General features: G+C 40.3%; 1 protein-coding gene across 4 annotated transcripts in view; it reads right to left on the bottom strand.

Annotated features, from left to right (window-relative positions):
• Positions 1-17,288, bottom strand: part of LOC126293379 (max-like protein X) — a 45,396-nt gene extending 28,108 nt beyond the window's left edge. Inside the window, exons 1-2 of one of the 4 annotated variants that reach the window (XM_049986585.1) lie at positions 16,975-17,288; positions 8,022-8,264 (exon numbers count right to left, since the gene is read on the bottom strand). In XM_049986585.1, coding sequence (XP_049842542.1) covers positions 8,022-8,264; positions 16,975-17,005 — 274 coding nt within the window. In that variant the 5' untranslated portion in view covers positions 17,006-17,288. Of the gene's footprint in view, positions 1-8,021; positions 8,265-16,074; positions 16,387-16,870; positions 16,943-16,974 lie in introns of those variants that run through there. The other 3 variants (XM_049986588.1, XM_049986587.1, XM_049986586.1) reach the window with 3 other exon arrangements.
• Positions 17,289-24,183: the final 6,895 nt, after the last annotated feature.

Raw genomic sequence — 24,183 nt, 5'->3', positions numbered from 1 at the left:
AGCAGTGCTAATCCAAGTTTCTGACCACTTCCTGCTCATGTTGAAATCCATTCTTTGCAGCAATTCTGCCAATATCATAGGTAACTGCCTGGATTTTAAGGGGCTGATTCTAAGTGCAAGCATGTCAGAGTAGATTGGAAGCTGGTGAATTTTAATTAATTTTTCATGTTCCATGAAAAGGGTAATCTGTATCTGAATATCTTGTGGCCACATATGACTTAGAGGTGTTAACCAATAAAGAGGAGTAGATATGATGCAGCCTGTTATTGCACTCATCCCTACATGTAACTGAATGTAGATTTTTCTCACACGTAAACTATAAGCCACACTGGAGAACAGTATTTGGCAGGAGAGTAGACAAGTCCTAAGGAAGAACAGTCTAAAGCTATAGCTCCCGCACTCCATGAGATACCACTCACCTTCTGTATGATGCTGCAGTGTTTTCTGTGTTTCTTGTAGGACAAGAGTTATTTCTAAATATTTTGGGAAGTCTTGGTGGTGGAGGACGTGACTATTAAAGGTGACATTTAGCTTGGCACTCGCCACTGTTAAGATGAAATCAGCTAATTTCAGTCTTTGTTGGATTTACTGTTAATCTCCACTTTTTGAGGTATCCATGCTTTGTACTTGGATCTGCAAGGAGTATCTCTACATTAGCTTCAAGGCTGGCCAAAGACGGATTGTTGTATAAATGAACTTCCTTGATTATTTCATGGAGATCAGATGTATATAAGTTTAATACCACTGGTCCCAATACTAAACCTCAGAAAAGACAAAAGTTTCTTGTGTCTGCTTGATCAACTTAAGAGGATCACTTGGAAGTATCCCTCAGATAACACGTTGTTCATGAAACTAACTACAGTTTGGTATTGTATAAAATTGCAATTTTGTAACGGAGTCCTTGTTTCCAGGCTGTATTTTAGATAGCTGAAAGATCAACAAGAGTCATTGATGTTTTAAGAGTTCGTTGAAACCCAGCTTCTGTGTGTGTGTGTGTGTGTGTGTGGTGAAGTCAAGTACTTGGTCTGTAAAGCTTTTGTTAGGTCCGAATCCTGCTTGTTCGACAGAAGTAACTTCACAGGTAATCCTGCTGGTTCGATAGAAGTAACTTCACAGATCTTTGTACAGATTCTGTTTAGAACTAGACTTTCTAACAGTTTGTAGCAGCACCTTAAGAGGGCGACTGGATGATAGCAAACAGCTTTACTCACTGGTTTGCCAGGTTTCAGTATAACTAGGATTTTTTATTCTTTTGGAGGCTCTTGGAAGGTTAGTCGACAGTATAATATAGACAAAGCTTGCAAGCCAATTATGAGTTTTGTTTCCACAACTGATGAGGAACTCTTGTATCTCATCAAATCCTGAACCTCTGTCTTTTTTTTTTTCCCTTTCCTTGAGTGCTATGTTATTCACATATACCACGAAAACTCTGGAATACTCTTAGTTTGCTGGGTGCCTTCTGCTTCAGATTGTAAAGCTCTTTCTTTTCTATTCTTGCATTTGACTTTTATGAGGGTGATATACAGAAGGAAGTTATTCTATTTTGCAGTCTGATCTGGTGTTACATCAGGATCTTATTGGGTAGTTTTATTAAGAAAAGCAGAAAATTACATTGATGCTGAATTCTAAATAAAAGTCAATTTCAAACTCTAAATATCAATTTAAAGGAAGGCAATTCAACGAAAAGTTGTGTTCTTCAAGCTCGTTGTCTGTAACCTATTGAACCGTGTCAAAGATACAAGGAAAGAAACTGGCAGTTGTAAGACTGCCATATGATCACCACATTTTTAACAGAACAAAAAGCAAAGGACTGGTATGAGCAGATATTAGCTCTCAGCCATCTGTTCTGTGGCATATATCTTATCATCATGTGTATTGTCTATTGTCTCCACCCCTTTCTGTACTAATTAGGCAACACACACACACACACACACACACACACACACACACACACACACACAGGTGCACTCCACAGCTTTTACTGCTTTAACATCAAAGGGGATATAAAAACTAATGCATAATGAGAGAGACTTGCAGGGCAGAGATTACCTACTGGAGGTGAAATGGGTATTACTGCTGATACATAAATGAAGCACAAACTGGACAAATGAGCATAGAACTCGAGCTCTGAGGGCTCCATTCAAACTTAATTCTGTATACAGATAGGTTATCCATCCTTAAAAATTGAGACACTCAACAATTTTGCCTGTTGTTGATATTGATACCAGCAACATGTCAGTCCTGGAAACTCCAAAACCACATAAAAATCTTTAGTCATTCCTGCGAGTGCCTCAGACATACAAAAATAAGATAGCAGCAGACTTCAGTTTATACAGGGTGTATCATAATTAATGGCATAAACACATACAGTTGAAAGGATATGATATTAGAAGCAAAAAGTCTCAGTAAACACAGGGTTAAAAGTGCATACCTTAAGAGCTACAAGCAATTTTTCTTCTTCGATACTGTGAAGTAAATCTCTTCTACTGAAAGCTATTTGCTTTCCATATTTTGGGAAATGGTAATGTGGACCAAAACAAGAAGAAAGTCCAGTAAACATGTGTGCTCTAAAATTCATACATTAAAAGCTATGAGCATGAGCTCATCTTCACTATTTGAAAACACAGCTCTTCTAATGAACAATTGCTTATAACTTTTACAGTATGCATTTTAGAGAAAATGTTTACTGGACACTTTTCCTCACTTTGGTACATACTACTACTTCCCCAAACGTGGAAAGCAAAGAGCTTGCAGTAGACGAGATTTGCTTCACAGTATTGAAGATGAAAAATTGCTCGTAGCTCTTAAGGTATGCATTTTCGACCATAAGTTTACTGAGACTTTTTTGCTTCTAGTATCACGTACTTTCAATTGTATGTGTTTACGCCATTAATTACGATACATCATGTATATGTTGAGAGCAAAAATTTAATTAAATATTTTTATATAAAACACAACTACAACTTGCATTTTTAGTTTGCATGCAGTAATATTTTTCTATTAACTTCTGATGGATGATGACTGTAATGTAAGTTCCAATGGCAAAAAGATATTTTTACTTGATACAATTTTAGAATTTAACCATTTTTGGATTTTTTACCCTTTACTTGTACTGCATAACTTACCGTCTTATCAAATTTCATGATTCTAGGTGAACAGGTAGCCAGCTCTGATGGGGTAGGGTAAGTGTATGATGGGACTGGGCTGGGTGGGTAGATTGGGCAGGTCTTGCATCTTGGTCTTCCACAAGGGTATGATCTGTATGGCAGAGGACTGGGGGTTTGAGTGACATATGGATGGATTAGAATGTTGTGGAGGTTGGGTGGGTGGCGGAACACCACTTTGGAGGGGACGGATGTATCTTGGGTAGGATGTCCCTCATTTCAGGGCATGATGACAGATAATCAAAGCCCTAACAAAGGACATAGTTCAGTCATTCCAGTCCTGGATGGTATTTGGTGACAAAGGGGGCACTTCTTTGTGGTTGGTTCTTGGAATGGATAAGAGGATCGTGTGTATGGGGATATGGCTTTCCTTCCAAAAGCTGGCAAAGCTCTGTACCTTTTGTTTGGGTACTTATCAACGACGCAGTACTTCTGTCTTTTGATGAGCCATCTCCTGCACTTCCAATTAATTTGACACTCCCCAGAAAAAGGATTCTTAATAGTCAGATGGACAAAGTAATCCTGTAATGGTTCTGGTTTAACAAACTGAGGTACAGAACCCTAAAAATGAGACAATTCCTAGCACTGGGAACTAGCATTTCTTCCTCAGAAAGCAAAGAATGATAAATTTGAGAAGGTTACACACAATGGGCAGATTACTCGGACACCAGGATGGGAGACACACATGATCCATTACAGTTGATTATACTGCTTAGCTGTGCAACTTGACAACCTGTGACACACTTGACAATCCCGCCAAGTGTGAGATGCGCAGTGTTATTCGTTTTTTTAAATGCAAAAAAGTCTGACACATCAAAATTTATGCACAGTTAACTGTTGTTGTTGTGGTCTTCAGTCCTGTTACTGGTTTGATGCAGCTCTCCATGCTACTCTATCCTGTGCAAGCTGCTTCATCTCCCAGTACCTACTGCAACCTACATCCTTCTGAATCTATTTAGTGTATTCATCTCCTGGTCTCCCTCTACGATTTTTACCCTCCATGCTGCCCTCCAATACTAAATTGGTGATCCCTTGTTGCCTCAGAAAATGTCCTACCAACCGATCCCTTCTTCTAGTCAATTTGTGCCACAAACTTCTCTTCTCCCCAATCCTATTCAGTACCTCCTCATTAGTTATGTGATCTACCCATCTAATCTTCAGCATTCTTCTGTATCACCACATTTTGAAAGCTTCTATTCTCTTCTTGTCCAAACTATTTATCATCCATGTTTCACTTCCACACATGGCTACACTCCATACAAATACTTTCATAAATGACTTCCTGGCACTTAGGTTTACAATAATGTGATGAACGGAACATCAATTTTGAAATGGTGTATCATGTTTAATGGCAGACAGAAGAATGTTCATTACGAAGATCACGCGGAACGGCACTCGGTGACTGGCAGACTCAAAGTAAGAACTGAAACAAAATTCTAAGGAGATATCCATTTCATAATTAGTGGACTACATTGGCCTACTGTCAGACACTTCAATGACTTCACCATTCCATTAAAAACAAGTGCAGTGGAATGCTAACCAGTGGAGTCGTCGTCCTTCATGATAATGTACATTTGCATGCTGTGGGAGTGACACTGGACTTGTTTCAGCAATTTTAGTGGTAAATATTTTAACATCAGCCATACAGTCCGGACTTAGCCCCGAGTGATTATCACTTACTCCCCAAACTGAAAGACTCTTTTGAATGGACAGTGCTACAGAAGCGTTGATGCACTTAAAGAAGCCACTAATCAGTGGTTCAACAGCTTGGCAGCAACTAAGCATGCAGAATACATAGAAAAGTTGATGGAACGGTACAATAGGTGCCTAAACTTGAATGGTGACTGCGCAGAAAAGCTGCTTGAGTTTCAAACTTATGCAAAATACAGTTTCATTTCATTGTGTCAAATAAAAATTACTGTACAAAAAATTTTCTTTACTTTCCAAATGACTCTCATAAATAGATTGCCTTGACAGAGGAAGTAGCGAAGGCTGCAGAGAATCAAACAGGCAAAAAGACAAGCTCCAGATGTAATCTACATTACACTGACATCTACACAGTTACTCTGCAATTCAGTATTCTCTCATGTGATCCAACATTTCTTTGTAACTCAAATTGATCTACGATGCAGTCTGCTTCTACCAATTTTTCCATTCCTGTGTAAATTGTGTCAGGGTCACTGATATTTTGGTGAAGCCTAAGCTGACCATTTCAGAATTAAGTCATATTGGGTACATGGTTATCTACTTCTCTTAAGAGTAAAACTGCCAGATAGCTCAAGTATTTGACTAAACAGATGAATAGCTTCTTTAGGTAATGTGAGGTATTTTGCTCTAGTTTAAACAGATGACTTTAAGGCCACATAGAAGGCAAAATTGCAAAAAAAAATGTTTTTTGTGTAATTTATTAGATTGATTCTTTAAGAATAACACTGCAAAATTTCATAATTGGAATCTGGCTAGAAACATGTTTTAAAAATGCCTGACTGGGCATATGCGTCTGTTACACCCCCTCTTTGTATGCTGTGATCCACACCTTCACCAAGCTAGAAATTTTTTGTGCTTTAATTTTTCATTCACACAATCTAAACAAATTGCAGGAGAGTCTAGAATGTGGTGAGAAATCTTTACTTGTTCCTTTGTTTACAGTGTGTGTTTTTTAGCAGTACATGCTACAAACTTTTTTCAGTTGTTAGTTTTGCATATATCAACCTGTTTTGCTCTAAATGGGTCATAATCATAGACCTATATTCAAAAAAATGAGGAAATGTTGAATTTCATGTGTAAAAGATACAGGAAATTTAAATAACAGTTTGCAGATGCTGCTCGTAAGTGTGAAGAACAATTTTCCACAAAGTCCCTGAGTTCATCAAAGAAGAAAATAAGTGAAGGAATTGATGACACTGTGTACAGTGCCAAAGACAAGTTCCCCAGTGGATTTAGGTTAACTGACTTAGAAATACTTGTCCATATGATGACAGTGTCCTCAGTTGTCATGAAGACAACTGCATGTGATGCCTGTCTAGTGTTCAATAGCTGAAATACATGTACGACTAAGTGCCTGCAAAGACTAGGTTCCATGCAGATGGATTCACACTGAAAATACTTGGAAGCATCAATGAATTGTAACTGGACAAAGCTCAGGCAGCAGAATAAAAAATGCAAAAGATGAGTAGACAAAGACGGCTGGGGAAGGGATTACTCCAGGAAGAAAACAAAGATTATGGATATGGACAGCATTAGTCACTAGAGGTACAGCAATACTGTCAGAAATTGAAATAAAATCTTTTCAAAGCAACTATGACCTTGAGTAAAAATCTGTTCGACATGTTTTATTAGCCTCTAATGCAGATGTAAACTGTGAAATTCCAGTTTTATTGCTGGATTAGTTTACAAGAAAAGGTGCACAACAGAAACAATGGTAATTAATAATTCATATTGTCACAAAATATACGTCAATGCACATTTTCAAACAAAAATTGCACAGAATTGCAAGCTTTATGTTTTACATAATAATCTCAAGTTTTACTATTTTAGCTGTAATATTTTTGGACATACATATATGTATAAGTACTTTAGTCCTTAACTATCATGTTGGGTGTGTTCGCTGACAGAGGCACAGTATTGGTCAGGAACAAGGCGCATAAGGGCTACAAATTTTAAGTCTGGAATTTAAGGAGGGATTGGCTGAATGGTGAAATACAGAGGTCCCCTCCTCTTGGAGCAATACCAATGATTAAGTAGAAATAACAAAAAGTATGTGGAGTTGTTGTTTGGCTATGGTAAAGAATGTTTGCAAAAGGAATTTATGGACTGAAGCACAGGAGCTAGGGTGCATTATGAGATTACTGAAAACACTGGAAATGACTAACTGGTTCACTTTAGAGGAAAAGGGTTAGAGCAATGTGATGGTTTACTCTGCATTGACAAATTGAACACAGAAAGAATGGCCAGAACATTATAGAAAATACATAACCCTTAATGTACTGCAAAGATTGATGAGTAGCAGGAAACACTGAGGAAATGGAAATACAGAAAACAAGTAGTCAAATAAGAAAGTGTCAACAAATGGGGAAAAAAGATTGAAGACAGCCAAACAAAGAAGTAGATTGCTGAACAGTGAAAAAGACTTAATTAAACAAACCAAAAATGATACCAAATACACCACCCCAATCAAGATTTCACATTCACACTTGTTTCGCATTCACATAGATTGCCAATTCACAACCTAACTATTACCTCCCAGCCTGACCTAGATCTTGGGTTACATTACAGATTAGTTGCTCAGCACAAGCAAGATATATTTCACACACTATCACTTAATAACCGTAGTATCAAAATGAAAGGCCATTCAGGAAACACACTTGTTGGTGTCTGGACATTGCCCCTGTAGGAGCTTGTCACTAGTTATTTCATACACCATCCTCCAACTGGCTACCTTCAACTTGACCTAATGATTCATTGCAAACATTTGATCTAAAGCACAGCACACTGACAGTATTTAGTTAACTTTGACCATAATTTTCGATTTATTGATTCTTAATAACGCTATCGTGTTGAATATAGTTAAATTTTCCTTTCCGAAATCCAAACTGTTTAAAATAAGAATGCCTTTCTGGAACAAATGTTCAATATGTTCTATTGCACACAATATAAAAATATTTTAATGATGTGCTTTTGGTGTCCACCAGTACCAGCAGATCAGCTGAAGGTCTGAAAGCACTCCATCAGACTTAACTGCTCCATCACTTTTCAAAAATAATTATACCTCACACTAAACTAGAGATCAAGCTATCTCTACAACAGAGACTTTGAGTTTCAATCAACCAGGTATGAGAAAATTAAGTGTCGACTCACCAGAATTGTGGTTGGAGGACGATAACGTGTGTATGGAGCCCGCACTGCTACTCCGGGAGAAAGGGTAGCGCAGCTCGCGTTCCGTGGGGCTGGACGGCTCCATCTTCATGTCGATCGCACTGCCAGTGCTGGAGTTGCTTACATCCATCATGGCACTATTGCCAACGATTGCCCCGTGGCTCACACTGACTGCGCCATGGTACTGGGCGGGCGCAGATACTGCCCGTGGGTTGCGTGCGCCTCCTATGCAGATAATGTCACTGTAAGCCCTCAGGCACAATCGTGAGGAAACGCTCTCAAATTATCGTGGAGAAATTGTCGCTATCAAAGACATTTTGGTACGTGTACGTGTTACATAAGAGTGTACTCTTTGCAGATGACATGTCTTAGTGTGAAAGATGTGGAACGTAATACAAATTCTGTAGCTAATAGGGAGTCAGTAACACTGGCATGTCACATTCAGAGAACACATTAACACTTAATCAAGCAATGGGAAATGCAGGATGGAATGTAACAATATTATGAAAAGGAAAGTTGCTACTCACCATATAGTGGCGATGCTGAGTCACAGATAGGCACAACAAAAACACTGTCACAAATAAAGCTTCTGGCCACTAAGGCTTCATCAACAATAGACCACACACACACACACACACACACACACACACACACACACACACACACACACACACACACAGAGAGAGAGAGAGAGAGAGAGAGAGAGAGAGAGAGAGAGAGAGAGAGAGAGAGTTGCATTTGCATTAGTGTGTGTGTGTGTGTGTGTGTGTGTGTGTGTGTGTGTGTGTGCGTGCGTGCGTGTGAGGGCCTTAATGGCCGTAAGTTTTATTTGTGACAGTCTTTTTGTTGTGCCTGTCTCTGACTCAGCATCTCCACTATATGGCTAGTAGCAACTATCCTTTTCATGATATTGTTACATTAACACTTAACTGAGACAAACTTTAATGCATACAGTTTCTGACATCGAACTCTTGTAAAACTGAAATTTTATTGTCAAAAGGTGGTCGAACTGTCATAGAAATCAACCATTTTAACCTATTACAATTGTGGGTAGATAGAAGGCTTTCTTGTAAGTCATGTATACATGGCTGTCAGTTCTTTCCGACATGTCCGAAGAGACAGGCACCACTTTGATCCTGCATCCACTACGAATCATGACACAAAGGAATTAAAGACATTAGCTGCCAGCGGACATCGATTTATATCAGTGGGGCAAGTTGAAAATTTGTGCTGGTCCGGGACCCGAACCCAGGTCTCCTGTTTATTACGCAGATGCTCTGATCACTACACCATCTGGACATAGTGGTCACCACAACTGCACTGACTATCCCAGCAATCTCACAAGAGACCCAAATTCTCAACTTTACCACATACCGCTGCTCATTAGTCTTTTACTCATGTCATCTTGCCAATTCCTGTAAATGTTCACTGCAGGTGCACACTAAGCTCAAATTGTTGCGAGAATGGGCAGCATGCAGAGAGTAATGGGGCTAATGACCAGGGGACACTACAACCACGGTGTGTGGTGTAAGTCAAGAATTTGAGTGCGATGGGAGTTGAGCTAGGGTAATCCATGCAATTGCAGTGACCAGTGTGTCTGAATGGTGTAGTGGTCAGCTTCTGCCTAGTAAGCAGAAGACTCGGGTTCAAACCCAGTCTGTAATAACTTTTCAACTTGTCCCATTGATATACAGTGTTATTGTAAATGCTGGACTGATTTTCAAAACTTCGTATTTATTCAAGTACAAATCCAAAATGAACAAGCTTTATACCAATGGAAAAAAAAGAAGTTTCAAAGTTTTTTTGTAATCTTTGATATCAATTTAATAAATTTAATAATTTGTAATTAATTAGTTTTTAATAATTAGAAATGTGGTAATGTTATAAATGTTCAATGTAGCCACCATGGGCTTACAGCAAACATCAATGCTGTAGCCAAACTCGTTCCACACACGCGAAAGCATATCTGCTGTTACTGAGTGCACGGCAGCAGTGATCCCGTTCTGTAGATCATTCAGAGTTGTTGGTAGAGGTGGGATGTAAACAGCTTCCTTCGCATAAACCTGTAAGAAATAGTCGCAGTGTGAGAGATCAGGAGATCTCGGTGGCCAGAAGTGCAGAGCCAGGTCCTCAAGTCCCCTGCCGCCGGTCCAGCACTGAGGAACGGAGTCATTCAAAGAGCCTCGTACATCACAGTGCCAATGGGGCGGAGCTCCATCCCGTTGGAAAATGAAGACCTGGGAATCTTCCATTACTTGAGGGAACAGCCACAGTTCTAACATGTCCACGTACACGATTACCATTACAGTTCTTTCCACAAGGAAAAATAGTCCATAAACCTTTATACGGGATACGGTACAGAACACGTCAATCTTTGGTGAGTCTCTTTCGTGTTGCAATGGTGAATGTGGATTTTTCAAAACCCATATGCAAACATTGCGTCTTTTGACTTTTCCACTAGGGTGGAACGTCACTACTTCATCGCTAAAAATTACATGCTGTAGAAATGCGCCATCCTCCATCTTTGCAGGCACACAAAATGCGAGACACTTCTCTCTGTCATTAGGGTTGAGAGCCTGCACAAATTGTTATCGGCAGGGCTTGTACAGCAAACGCCTTTTCAGAACTTTCCATACAATTGGATGGGGTATTCCAAGTTCTCGACTGGCTCTATTGGTAGACTTACAGGGACTGCGCACAAAACTTTCTTGAATCTGTCGGACATCATCCTCTGACAAACACATGGTCAGACTGTGCTTTTTCCTTTGTACACACTCCCTGTCTGTTTAAATTGCTTAAACCAACAGCAAATGCTTTTGCGAGTTGGTGGTACGAAATGACCACTGCACTGCACTGCAATCTGTGGGAAACTTCCTCTTTTCATTGGTATAAAGCCTGTTCAGTTTGTATTTGTACTTGAATACATACGAATTTTTGAAAATGGATCCATCATTTAGAATAACCCTGTAAATCAATGCCCACTGGAAGCTAATGCCTCTACTTCAGTGGTCATCAAACTGCAAGCTACTTGCAACCTGACTCAAGAGTGTGTGTGTGTGTGTGTGTTTCTCAGACATATTTTTTAATGATATGCTTCTAGCACAAATGGCACAATCCAAAAACATCAATGAATGCTAAGAGCTTCCCAAGAGGGTATTTTTCTTGCTGAGTAACAAACAAAAATACTTAGAGAGAGAGTAATATTTTAAGATGTGCTTCATTTTAATTAAAGCTGGTGAATTCAGCCATGAGCTACATAAACTTAGGCACTTACACCAGGGACAGAGTGGTGCACAGCACAGCTTCTGCACAGTTAACAGGAGTGAGAGTGGGAATATTTTGTTCGTCTTCCAAAGCTGGCAACTCAAGAGCATGCGCAACTAGTACCGATTAGCTGTTGTTGTATAAACGTCAAATATGGATTCATGAATATGTGTTATAGATATGGTCATCTTCAAATGTGGTACATGTCTGTAGCAAGTAATTTCAAATCAAATTAAGGCTGTTGAAATACAATGAGTATAATAAAAATTATATTCAAAACATTTAGTACAAATTTGTGACCATGCCTCATACTGCAGTTACTGTTATTAATTATAACAACAAATAAATTTATGTAGGTTACCAAATAATGTTAAATCAGTAGGGTAAGGTGAGGTAAAGTGTTGAGGACTGGAAAAGTGGCCAGTGCGTATTTTTTACTCTCAACAGCACTGCTGCTTGCCGAGAAGTGGTCAAATTAGTTCTAATACACATCAGCACTGTTGTCAGTGAGATTGACAATGGAAGCTTGTTCTGTTACTTTTTAGTACAAACTGTTTTGTTTCTTAGTCATCTGATGTAAAATGGGTGTAGTTTCAGCTCTCTGAGACTGCAGACACGTGTGCAAGTTGTGCTTATGTGTGTGTGGGGGGAAAGGGGGGGTGGGGGGTGTACTGCTGACAAAGGTCTTAATGGGCGAAAGCTACGATTGTGTGAATTTTTTTATTGTACCTATCGCAACTCAGCATCTGGCCTATAAATGTAGTTCCTCTTTCCCCCCCCCCCCCCTTTCTTCTGTGGATCACTAATGCTAACACGGCATTTGATCACAAAAAGTGGCGACACTACATGTCAGGTGTCTACCCAAATAACAGTTAGTTAGAAAAACTCGTGTAATACAACAGATAAAACTGACTTCTAATCCCTTTATATACAAAGTTATCATCCACCATTGTGTCCCTTTGTGACAATTCTGAATTACATAACTTAAAAGCGTCTCTGTTCAGTTATACAGGGCCTAATACAATATTCTGATTGTAAACTGTATATTGCAGCCACTTGCTATCCTTCCCAATACTAGGGCATGAAAATGTGCTCAGAATTCAGGAAAACAAACACGTAATCATATTGCGATGGCACTGGCCATGTTAGCCCCTTCAGTAGTGAAAACTGGACACCATGTAAACCTTCAGAAAAATACGTTTAGACCAATATATTATTTTCTTTTTCCATTTAAAAATATTCAGTGTGATACCTTATAATATGGAGATTCAAACTGAGTATATGCTAAGCTTCTGTCAGTAGCCATTGTTTGCTGAAAACTGAATACCTGTTTAAGGTGCCAATCCTCCCTTCCATATGTAGTGCAAGGCACCACCCTGCTATATTGGCTCTAAAGCATAAAAGTTTAATGACCACTGCTTTAATTCCTTTGTCTTGTTTCTTCGAAGTATCAAGTTCAGCATCTGGTGCAGAAACTGATTGCCACTATCTTCACTATAAGGTCAATCTCCCATGTTTCTGACAATGAAACACAACAGCTTGTTTACACTGGTTTCTTTCACTCTATTATCTCATATGGTGTTATATTCTGGGCAACTCCAACACTCACCAACAATATTCTTCTATCCGAAAAGTTCGCGAACTTCCAGTAGACCATTGCTCAAGTATGTCAGAATTCTAACTCTGCCGACGGTGTAAATATATTCCATTGCGGGTTTTATTGTTGACAATATTGACTCATTCAGAAGAAACTGCATCATTGATTCAGTGAACACTAGATGGAAAAGTGACATGTATACTGACTATATTTCGTAAGGATTGTACACAAAGGTGTACACTACTCAGTGGGCTTCATTAATAACAAGCTGCCAGCAGAACAGAGTGAGTGAGTGAATGAATGAATGAATGAATGAATGGAGTGGAGGAAGAAGAAGAAGAAGAAGAAGAAGAAGAAGAAGAAGAAGAAGTTGTCTTATAAACCCCAAGGTGGTCAGCGACAGTCTACATGTTGACACCAGTTGCAAAACTCAGTAGCATCCATTACCAAACTGATCAGCTACAATAGGAGTCTGATCCATATTAGGTGGCCTGTTAAGACCCCTATAGCATTTCGAGCACAGATGTAACATCCCATAAAGGGTTAACTGCCACTCCTAATTTACTTTCAAGCAAGATATGACAGTGGACACACGAGGGAAAAGTACTCCCAGAGGTAAACAATCCTTCATCACTGGAAACAGTGATGCAAGTAGGCCATCGGCTTCTGGAGAGCCTAGCTCATGATGTAAGGAACAGTCAGAGTTTCCTATAACAACTCACATACTGCCTAAGAAGAAGAAAAATTTGTTTGTTACATGAACATCTTCACCAACAGAGAACAATATGCACAGTAATGACTGTTGGAATATTATAAGTATGATGTCCTCTGAGATCGCAGTCTCATTATTGCTTTGACAGGTCTATTGGCCACAAGTTGTTGTTACCATTGGTACAGTTTCCATGTCCTCAGTTCATTTAAAGTGTTCTAATGGTTTATTTGTAGTAAACCTCAGTACTGAAGGGAAGCAGAAATGTTTTTTTTTTTTTTTTTTTTTTTTTTTTTTTTTTTTTTTTTTTTTTTTTTGCATCTGTACTTCAACACGAAAATCTAGGGACTGAATACCATCTCCTAGATGAGCTAAGTACGTCATATTTCTCTATAAAAAGCTATTCTGTAAACATTATTAGTGCACTATACTAGCAATCTGCCTCAGAGAGCTTAACAAAAATGGTTCAAATGGCTCTGAGCACTATGGGACTTAACATCTACAGTCATCAGTCCCCTAGAACTACTTAAACCTAACTAACCTAAAGACAACACACAGCCATCACGAGGCAGAGAAAATCCCTGAACCAGCCGGGAATCGAACGCTACCGCACAACCACGAGATGCGAGCAGAGCTTAACAGTTTGACCTGATGGCACCAGTACGTTTGTTACAGCTATGATTGAAGCTTACCTACGGGAGAGAGTCACAGTAGCTGCAGAAGAAAACAAACATACCTTAGATAAACTTCAGACACATAACAAATGAACTAGGAACCAATCTCACAATACAGCTTGGGCCTTGTAAGAGGCAGCAACTCCCCCCCCCCCCCCCCCCCCCTCCAATACTAAATTTGAAGCAGTATGGTTCAATGAAAAATTAATGCTGAAGAAACATACAGAAAAATTAAGTCAGCACTGATATGTTCGTAGAATCCAGTGTTATGTTCATACTTTGCTCTCCTACCTAGCATCATATGCTATGACACCATATTTTGGAAGAATACCAATCTGGTGAAACCCACATTTATGCTTCAAAAGAGAGCAATAAGAATAATAAAAGAGGTGACACATAGAGAATCACGTAATTTTTTTTTCAATGAAATAAAGATCATGACCCTATCATGTACCCACATTCATGAAAGTATATGTTTTCTCAAGGCACACCAGGAACATTTTGTATTAAACAGTCAAGGAAAATCAAAAGAACGTCAAAATTCCACATATTCAAAAAATGCTCATTAGCAAGAGTTTTTGTAGGAATACTTGAATCATCAACATTCAAAATACAGCGGCTTATTTCCTTCATCATAGTGGCCCAAGTGCTAATTCGGAAAATAAACTGTATTCATTTTTATCCTATTTTAGTATATTATGACTATTGTTACGAGTACAGTTTCATGTTACACATGTTGTTGTTGTGGTCTTCAGTCCTGAGACTGGTTTGATGCAGCTCTCCCTGCTGCAAGCCTCATCATCTGCAAATAACTACTGCAACCTACATCCTTCTCAATCTGCTTACTGTATTCTTCTCTTGGTCTCCCTCTACAATTTTACCTTGGACACATCCCTCCGATACTAAATAGGTGATCTCTTGATGTCTCAGAACATGTCCTACCAATCGATCCCTTCTTCTAGTCAAGTTGTGCCATAAATTCCTCTTATCCCCTATTCTATTCAGTTCCTCCTCATTAGTTACATAATTTACCCATCTAATCTTCAGAATTCTTCTGTAGCACCACATTTCAAATGCTTCTATTTTCTTCTTGTCTGACTGCTTATCGTCCATGTTTCACTTCCATACATGGCTACACTCCACACAAATACTTTCAGAAAAGACTTGCCGACACTTAAATCTATACTGGATGTTGACAAAATTCTCTTCTTCAGCAACACTTTCCTTGTCACTGCCAGCCACACATATCCCCTCCACTTTGACTATCATCAGTTATTTTGCTGCCCAACCAGCAAAACTCACCTACTACTTTAAAGTGTCTCATTTCCTAATCTAATTCCGTCAGCACCATATGATTTAATTCGACTACATTACATTATCCTTGTTTTGCGATTTATACATAAGAAAATTTTATTAGCAGGCACATAATTGTACATCTTTCATGTCATGTTATCCATGTAAGAACATGTTTGATGAGACACAGGGGAACTAAATAAATCGAATCAAATGCATGAAATTCGACTCAATCAACTTCCACCATAAAAATACTTTGTCACAGGGGGGCCCAGATGTCAGAGATAGAACTTAAAGACAAAATGGGTACATTGGATTATTATTATTATTATTATTATTATTCCGGCAACTGACAAACATTCCTGATTTCGAAGGAAATGTCAATTTCCACCAGTGTTCTATAAAAGACATACAAGCACAATTCTTGTGCACTTGTACTGAAACAGTCTGTGACAAGTACAACATCCTCTTTAATTTGCAATTGCAAACCACAAATACCTTTCAAGAGAAGGATCATTCCTTTGCCATTTCACTCAAGGCACGTGAAAGTATACTAGCACAGAGTACAGCACTCCGTATTTGCTCGACGCATAAAACATGATTTCTTACAGCTGATAAATTCTGAAACCGCACACACTCTATACGTCTACTACACGGAACAGACATGGTGTGGGAAACACACATGGCAGTTCGGATTCGCGTACAAAATACATATGTCTACGTCTTTCTCACTGACTGCAACAGCACAATATGCTATGTTATTGTTTTGGTATTTCCCAGTGTCTCAGAGCGCCAGTTGTACGCTGAGCAGTAACAAGGTTTTTTAACTTCCTGGTTAGTCTTTGAAAACCCAATTCGCACGTACATGCATCCAATATGTCATTAGTTTCAAAATCGTACTATTTTCCTGTATATGGTCCGGAGGACTGGGACATGATGACTGTCAATAAGAAATATTAACGAACGGCAAACTGCTCAAGTATTAAACAAACACAAAGCTGTCGTATCTTTGGCCGCTGCTGTTTCAAATAGCCATTATAACAATAAAAAGAGACTGACGATAATTACGAAGACTAGTTTAATGTGAGAAATGAACTGAGGGACAGAGAAAGTGTCCGCAAATTCTACATATCGTAGTGTTGATCCGTAATGAATAACTATCCTACAACACACAAATAAACATTTAGTAAAATATTCTGTAACAGCTGTTCATATTGTTACTTAACGACTCCATTCACCACAAACATATACGCGTCACAATAATGCTGATCTTAAATTGCTTAATTTTGCTCACTCTAAACAATGCCGCCTGCTACCTTTCTCCCCAAACGTCTGGATATACACACGCCATGACAATGAAGTGTTGCCAACATGGAAGGTTGCTTATTTAGTATTTACCCAAATAAAAATCCATCCCATTGGTGTACATCTCGGCCGAATCTCAAGAAGCAATGATCATTTTACTGACGCGGCGTCTGCCTCAGGCTGTCTTTAGACTACTGTAAACGGTTTAGAAGAATTGAACCTTGGACCCTGTTATCTCTCACTTTTCATTAGACGTATTCATCATTCTCAATTGACAGCATTTAGAAATATCATTCATAATTATTCGTAAGGGGTTTGCTAAAACGTACAAGCTGCAAACGAACGAATCATTGTTCAGTTGTGAGTTTGAAATGAACAGCAGTATACCATTCGTTTAAAAAGAGCTTTATTGCGTTTCATTATCGTCCTATTAGTTATCTCGGTGTACGGAGATTAGTTTCAAGGTCACAGTAAAACGTAAACACCAACTTCGACAGCGCAAGTAACTACAATAATTACGGGTCTCACACAAAGCGTAGAAGATTAAAGGACTTGTGCAAATCTATATCCTGATTCTCGTGAGACTTAAAACTGAATTCATTAACATGTTATGAAAAGTATGAATAGGCCTACATCGCTGTCTGACAAAAGCCGTAAAAATTAAGAGAAAATGCAATTTACCAGCAAAGTGACTGATAGAGTCGTTTTAACCCGAGTTTCTGCCGCACTATTTGATACATTAGTCGCAGTTTTCAATGTTCCTCTGTAGTACGTCGTCTTCCTATGAACCGTCATGGAGTTTGGATATGCAGAACGGAGGCAGAAGAAGAAAGGGAGCAAGGAAATAAAATGACAATTTTATAAAAAAAGAGATGATTTTGTTAACAAGTTTGGCCACAACTGACAATTTGTCTTCTTGCCTGACCCAAAAGAAAAGCTCTAAATAGGCTTTCATGGTACAGTTTGCGTTCACCTGGAAGAGTTTGCCAGCTCATTTCTTTCAGCATCTCCAAGGCACTACCCCAAACGAAACTGACCATAAGTGATGTCCTTTGCGTACTTTTAATATCTTCTTTTGTCAATTTGATGTGGTTCCAACAACTTGAACAATATTAGAGGATGAGTCGCACAAGTGTTTTGTAATCCATCTCCTTTGTAAACTAATTGCATTTCCGTAGTATTGCCCCTGAACCACATCCTGCCACCTATTTCTCCTGTGACTGAATGGATTTTATTCATCCATAGAACATTTGGTACAGTAATATCGGACATGTCAGAAATATTACTGAAAAATATATAGATATAAAACATTAATAAAATAGGATAGGGTAAGGTGACAATAGGGCAGGAAGTCATCCATGACGTAATCAAAGGATATATCTCAGTATTTGCTATACTGACAAGGAACAATGACGGAAAACCCAAGTCAGAATGGCTGCATGGGGAGTAAACCCCAGTCCTCTTGAATGCGAGACCAGTACATATGTGAGCGTTCCATTTTAAATCCCTACAAATTGTTGCATCAAGAGTTTATTGAGTTGACAGGTTTCAGCTGTAACTCCTGAGCTTAAGGTTTCAAGTTCCTCATTGAGATATGACACTGGTTCCTCTTTATTTAGTTTACTGAACATGTAAATCTTTCTACTTGTTTTAGTTGTCCTCTGTACTTCTGTAATTATTATAGCTATAACTGCCTCATGGTCACTGATACCAGTGTGGACATCTTCAAAGATGTCAGGCCTGTTTGCTACCATTAAATTCAATATATTTCCATTATGAATGGGGTCCTAAGCTATGTACTCTAGATACTTTTCACAGAAGGCATTTAGTAGTGTTTTACAGGATGCCTTATAACGCCCACCATTAACAAAAGTGTAATTATCTCAATTCATTATTGGCTGACTTAAGTGCCCTCCAATGATTACAGTATTTTTGGGATACCTATGTAACACTATGAGGGTTGAATGAGAAGTATTGCCTCCACCTTTGTTAATTGGGTTTGGATGGGAATATTTTAATAAATCAAACACAGAAATAATCCTCAGAATGTGCTCTTTAATTACCAATATTCACTTTTCCACATAATTACCAACCAATTGCATACATTTGTGCCAACAATGAACAAGTTATCTGAATCCGTCACGGAAAAAGTTGACTGTTTCTGCAACCACAGTCTCACAGTTCTATCAACATCTTCATCAAATGCTTATGATGTCGCCGCAGACCATCTTTCATTATTGGGAGCAGATGGAAGTCAGACGGTGCTAAATCTGGACTGTATGGAGGATGCCATACGGCGGTGAGATTCAGTCTCTGAAGTTCTGCTGTGGTGGCACGTGCAGTGTGTGGTTTGGCATTGTCATGCTGCAGGAAAACATTTCCCTTTCCCTTTTGGACCATTGTTAGCCGTCATTTCAGAGTTTGCAGCATTGTGACGTAACTCTCTGAATTTATTGTTGTTCCAAAATCAAGGAAATCAACATTGGTAACACCATCGGCATCCCAGAACACTGTGGCCATGATTTTCCCAGCTGAGGGCTGCATCTTGAATTTCTTTTTCTGGGGTGAGTCTTTGTGTCAATATTCCATAGACCAACAGTTCGTCTCTGGGTCATAATGGTGTAGCCACATTTCATCTCCTGTCACAATTGAATGGAGAAAGGTGTCATCTTCATTCTTGTAATGTGAGAGGAGCTGCTGGCAAATTTCAGGTCTGTGCGCTTTCATTTCAGGAGTCAGCATCTGGGGCACCCATCATGCAGAGATCTTCTGATAGTCAAGCAAAGCAGTAATGTGACACACCCATTCTTACCACAAACATTTTTCCATGAAGGTACTGAATGTCTTGTCTCATAGTGAGATAAATGTTTGACAGGTATGGTGATTACTTTAGTAATAATAAACAGTTTACTTACTTGTTCCATCCGTCTCATTTTCATTTGCCTTGCAGCAGTGGTAACATTGGTTCCTGTCAGATCGCCAAGTTAAGCGCTGTCGGGCTTGGCTACCACTTGGGCAAGTCACCATCTAGGTCTGTCAAATGCTATTGCCAAACGTGGTGCACTCAGCCCTTGTGAGCCCAATTGAGGAGCTACTTGATCGAGGATTAGCAGCTCCAGTCATGAACACCAGCAACGGCTGGGAGAGCAGTGTGCTGACCACAAGCTCCTCCATATCCGCATCCAATGACACTTATAAGATGCGGATGACACAGCAGTCAGTCAGTAGTGTTGGGTCTTTCGAGGCCTGTTTGGATGGAGAGAGTATATTAATTAGAGAGTATATTAATGATAAATTTCTTCAAGAAACAAATATATTTGGAATTAGAAGATAGTATCCCACTTCACTGAACAACCCTGTGTAGGAAACTCTTGGGACCATACCACAAATAATTTGTGTTACACCCTTTGAACTAGGGATTAACGAAATTTGGCTTGAAGAGCCAACACAAAAAATGATCCCATATGACATTATGGAATTAAAGTGGCTGAAGTTTGTTAGCTTTGTTATTTTTATTTTGTCTCTTTATCTACATCTATACTCTGCAAACTACCATGAGGTGCATGACATTGTACCAGTTGTTACGGTTTCTTTCTGTCCCATTCGCATATGGAACACAGGAAGAATAATTGTTTGAATGCCTGTCTGCATGCAGTAATTATTCTAAACTTGTCCTCACAATCCCTATGTGAGCGATATGCAGGGGGTTATAGTGTATCCCTAGAGTAATCATTTAAAGCCAGTTCTTGAAACTTTGTTTATAGACTTTCTCGGATAGTTTACTTCTATCTTCAACAGTCTGCCAGTTCAGTTCCTTCAGGATCTCTGTGACACTCTCCTGCTGATTACACAAACCTGTGGCCATTCATGCCGCCCTTCTCTGTATATGTTCAGTACCCCTGTTAGTCCTATTTTGTACAGGCCCCAAACACTTGAGCAATATGCTACCTGCATTGAAAATGAAAATTTGTTAGGTTGCTTCAGTAGTTCTGTGATATGTTCCTCCCATATGAATTTATTGTCAAGTTTTAATCCCAAGAATTTAATACTGTTAACCTCTTCTAACTAGTTATCACCGCTCCCAGGACTGGAATGACTCCTTACCCTCTCCCTTAAAACCCACATCCTTTCGTCTTTCCCTCTCCCTCCCTCTTTCCTGAAGAAGCAACCATTGGTTGCGAAAGGTTGAATTTTGTGTGTAAGTTTGTGTTTGTTTGTGTGTCTATCGACCTGCCAGCACTTTTGTTTGGTAAGTCACATCATCTTTGTTTTTAGATAAATTTGTAAATACTTTGACATGGCCTATATCCTCGTAAAAAGAGATCTACAGATGAATAAAGCTACTACTACTACTACTACTAGTAGTACTAAAATCCCATCTTTATCTGTATATTTCCCTCCTTTTTGTCCACTTCCTCCACCCCTTGCTCTGACTATGTCTTTCTCCCTCCCCTCTCTGACCGCCAGGGGCTTGAAAATTATTATACAGGCCACCATGCTAAGCAGGTCGATAAAGCAGGCTGATACTACTCCAACACAACACACGTGTCATGCAGGGCATATTACATGTTTAGATCCAGAAAACTTTTTCTTCCTCCTGACATGGAAGCTGTCCTGCAAAGTAGTTTGATTTGGCATTCTGATACTGTTCCCATACTACATGCCTGTCATGCATAGCAGCCTATACACCAGGAGCTAAAAGTACGTTTTTACTTGTATATTGACTCCTATTGAAACAACAAGGTTATAAACCCCACAGTACTGATACTTATGAGATATGCAGTTTCTGTACCTCATTTGGTTGAAATCGATCCAAGGGTTTGGGAGGAGATCACAGATACACACTCATATACTCTGTTTTACACTGACATGACAAAAGTCATGGGATAGCGATATGTACATATACAGATGGTGGTAGTATCATGTACACAACTTGTAAAAGGTCACTGCATTGGTGCGTCTGCCCCGATAGCTGAATGGTCTAGTCGGCTCTCAGCCATGGCAGCATGCGGACAGCCCCGCGCGCCAGCCCCGTGCTCCGCTGCAGGTTTGTTTACTTCTGCGTCGTAGCTTCAAGGCTTGAGTCCGTCCACCGTGAACAACATGTCGAGCGCTTACCGCAGTGCGACCCTTTAAGTTTCCTTCCCAGCTGAACATGCACGACCTCGTGCACATGAAGTTGAAATGTTCCTACATGAAGAAGTTTGTTTAGATCCTAACCACGTTATCGGAATCCATTTTTCGATTACGAGTAGTGTCGTTCATATTAAAATGACAAACACCGAGGTGTGTGAAGATGTTATTCGCCGCCATACCAATGGACTTAAGTTCAAATACTCTGATGGTCACGTCGGAGCAGTAACACTTGAACTCGCAGAGTACGGTCAACGCACGATTAGGGTGTTTGAACTACCATTTGAAGTGCCGAAGGACGTAGTTGTCTCTGCATTACAAACATACGGTAACGTCATCGGTTACGTAGAGGAAAAATGGCAAACCTTCACGACCTACTATGTCCTTAATGGTGTGCATCAGGTAAAAATTGAACTGAAAAAACATATACCATCATACCTGACAATTGGCGGTGTGCGAGCCATTGTCATGTACGACGGCCAACCCCGAACATGTGCGGGTTGTGGACAAGAAGGCCACGTCAGATCTGCCTGCATGCGATGCCGCCTGATCCAGACGCCGGTTGGCGAGGAAGCGTCCCCAGCGGTGATCACTCAGATCCCTGTCACATATGCCAAGGTTGCCCAGGAAGGTAGCACCTCTACACAGGGTCTTCCTGCTCTGTTGACTTCGTCTGATCAGGCAGATGCAACCGCTACTGAGATTCCTTCTGAGGTGCCACAGACGCCAGATCCTGACCTACCACATCATCGCAGCACTGTGACTGAAAATGCTGCTGAGATGGACGTTGATCCGAGAGTGGTACCTACTTCTGCTTTCCTTCAGGCTGGTCCAGAGTCAGACGAAGGCCACCTGCAATCAGACTCGGAACGACCTGTTCGAAAACAAGGGTCGACACGAAAGAGAAAGAAGCGTAGCCGTAAACCCCCTGATGAATCCATTCTACGGATGGATGCCAGAGATGCAGAACCGAAGATGGACGACAAACCGCTCTATGATGTCCAAAAGTCTGATGCGAACGACCCGCCACAGGCGACCACTGGCAACGATCACCCCTCCTTACTGGCGCCGTCGCCCCCACAAGTCGACATTGAAGAAAGTCTATATGCTGAGCCGAAAACTACGTCTCCTCTCCACATGGATGATGTACACAGTCGGTACCCTACCGCAGTATCAGTCTCCTGGGCATACGACGTTGAGATCAAAGGGACTGTGGTGGATAGTGCTGATGATGGGGCACCCCCATTGGTTGTGCCCGCGCCCGCACACTCTCCACAATAGCAACGTCTTCAGCGGTCCGGCAAGATCGATGACCTCTCGCTCCTGAAGAGGCAGCCCCATCTGTGCCTGTGGGACTCCAACACCAGCATTATCGTGTCGCAACGATTAACCTCGCGACCATTCGTGCGCCCCACAAACTAGCGCTGCTCCGCGATATGATTTATGATGCGGACATTGATATTGTGCTTTTTCAGGAAGTGCATGTCGCCGATTTTTCACCACCACATGGATTCACGGCGCATCTTTCTCCCGCTTCAGACACCGGTAATGGTGCTGCCATCATCTTACGAGAAGGTCTTCCTGCCGAAGATGTCCTATACCTCCCCAACGGCAGAGGTATGGCCCTTACTCTCTTTGGTGTAGGCATCGTCAACATTTATGTGCCGTCGGGCTCCAGGTACTGTCATGAACGCAATGCCTTCTTCGCAGATGAAGTTACACCCCTTTTTATGGGACCACACGATGACTGGGTCATGGGTGGAGACTTCAACTGCACCCAGCGACCTCAGGATCAATTGCCGCATCACTCACCATGCGCAGCTCTGGAAACAGTCGTGACGTGGCTACAATTTGTTGATACGTGGAGACATGTTCACGGTGATCGTTTGGGCTTTACGTACTACACTGCGCACTCCTCTAGCCGACTGGATCGCATCTACATCTCGTGATCCCTAATTCAACACACATGACACGCTGAAATCTGGCCTGTTGCTTTTTCAGATCATGAGGCTTACTTCTGTGACGTTGTTCTCACAAGACAGGCAGTATGGCACGGACGTGGTTTATGGAAACTGAACACGGCACTTCTTAATTCACCTGACTGTCAACTTCTAATAGAAGACACTTGGATCACATGTAATAGACGCCGTCCTACATATCCGTCTACCA

Source organism: Schistocerca gregaria, chromosome 10, assembly GCF_023897955.1.
Source record: "Schistocerca gregaria isolate iqSchGreg1 chromosome 10, iqSchGreg1.2, whole genome shotgun sequence".
Classification (NCBI taxonomy): Eukaryota; Metazoa; Arthropoda; class Insecta; order Orthoptera; family Acrididae; genus Schistocerca; species Schistocerca gregaria.
This window is presented reverse-complemented; position numbering and strand designations above follow the sequence as displayed.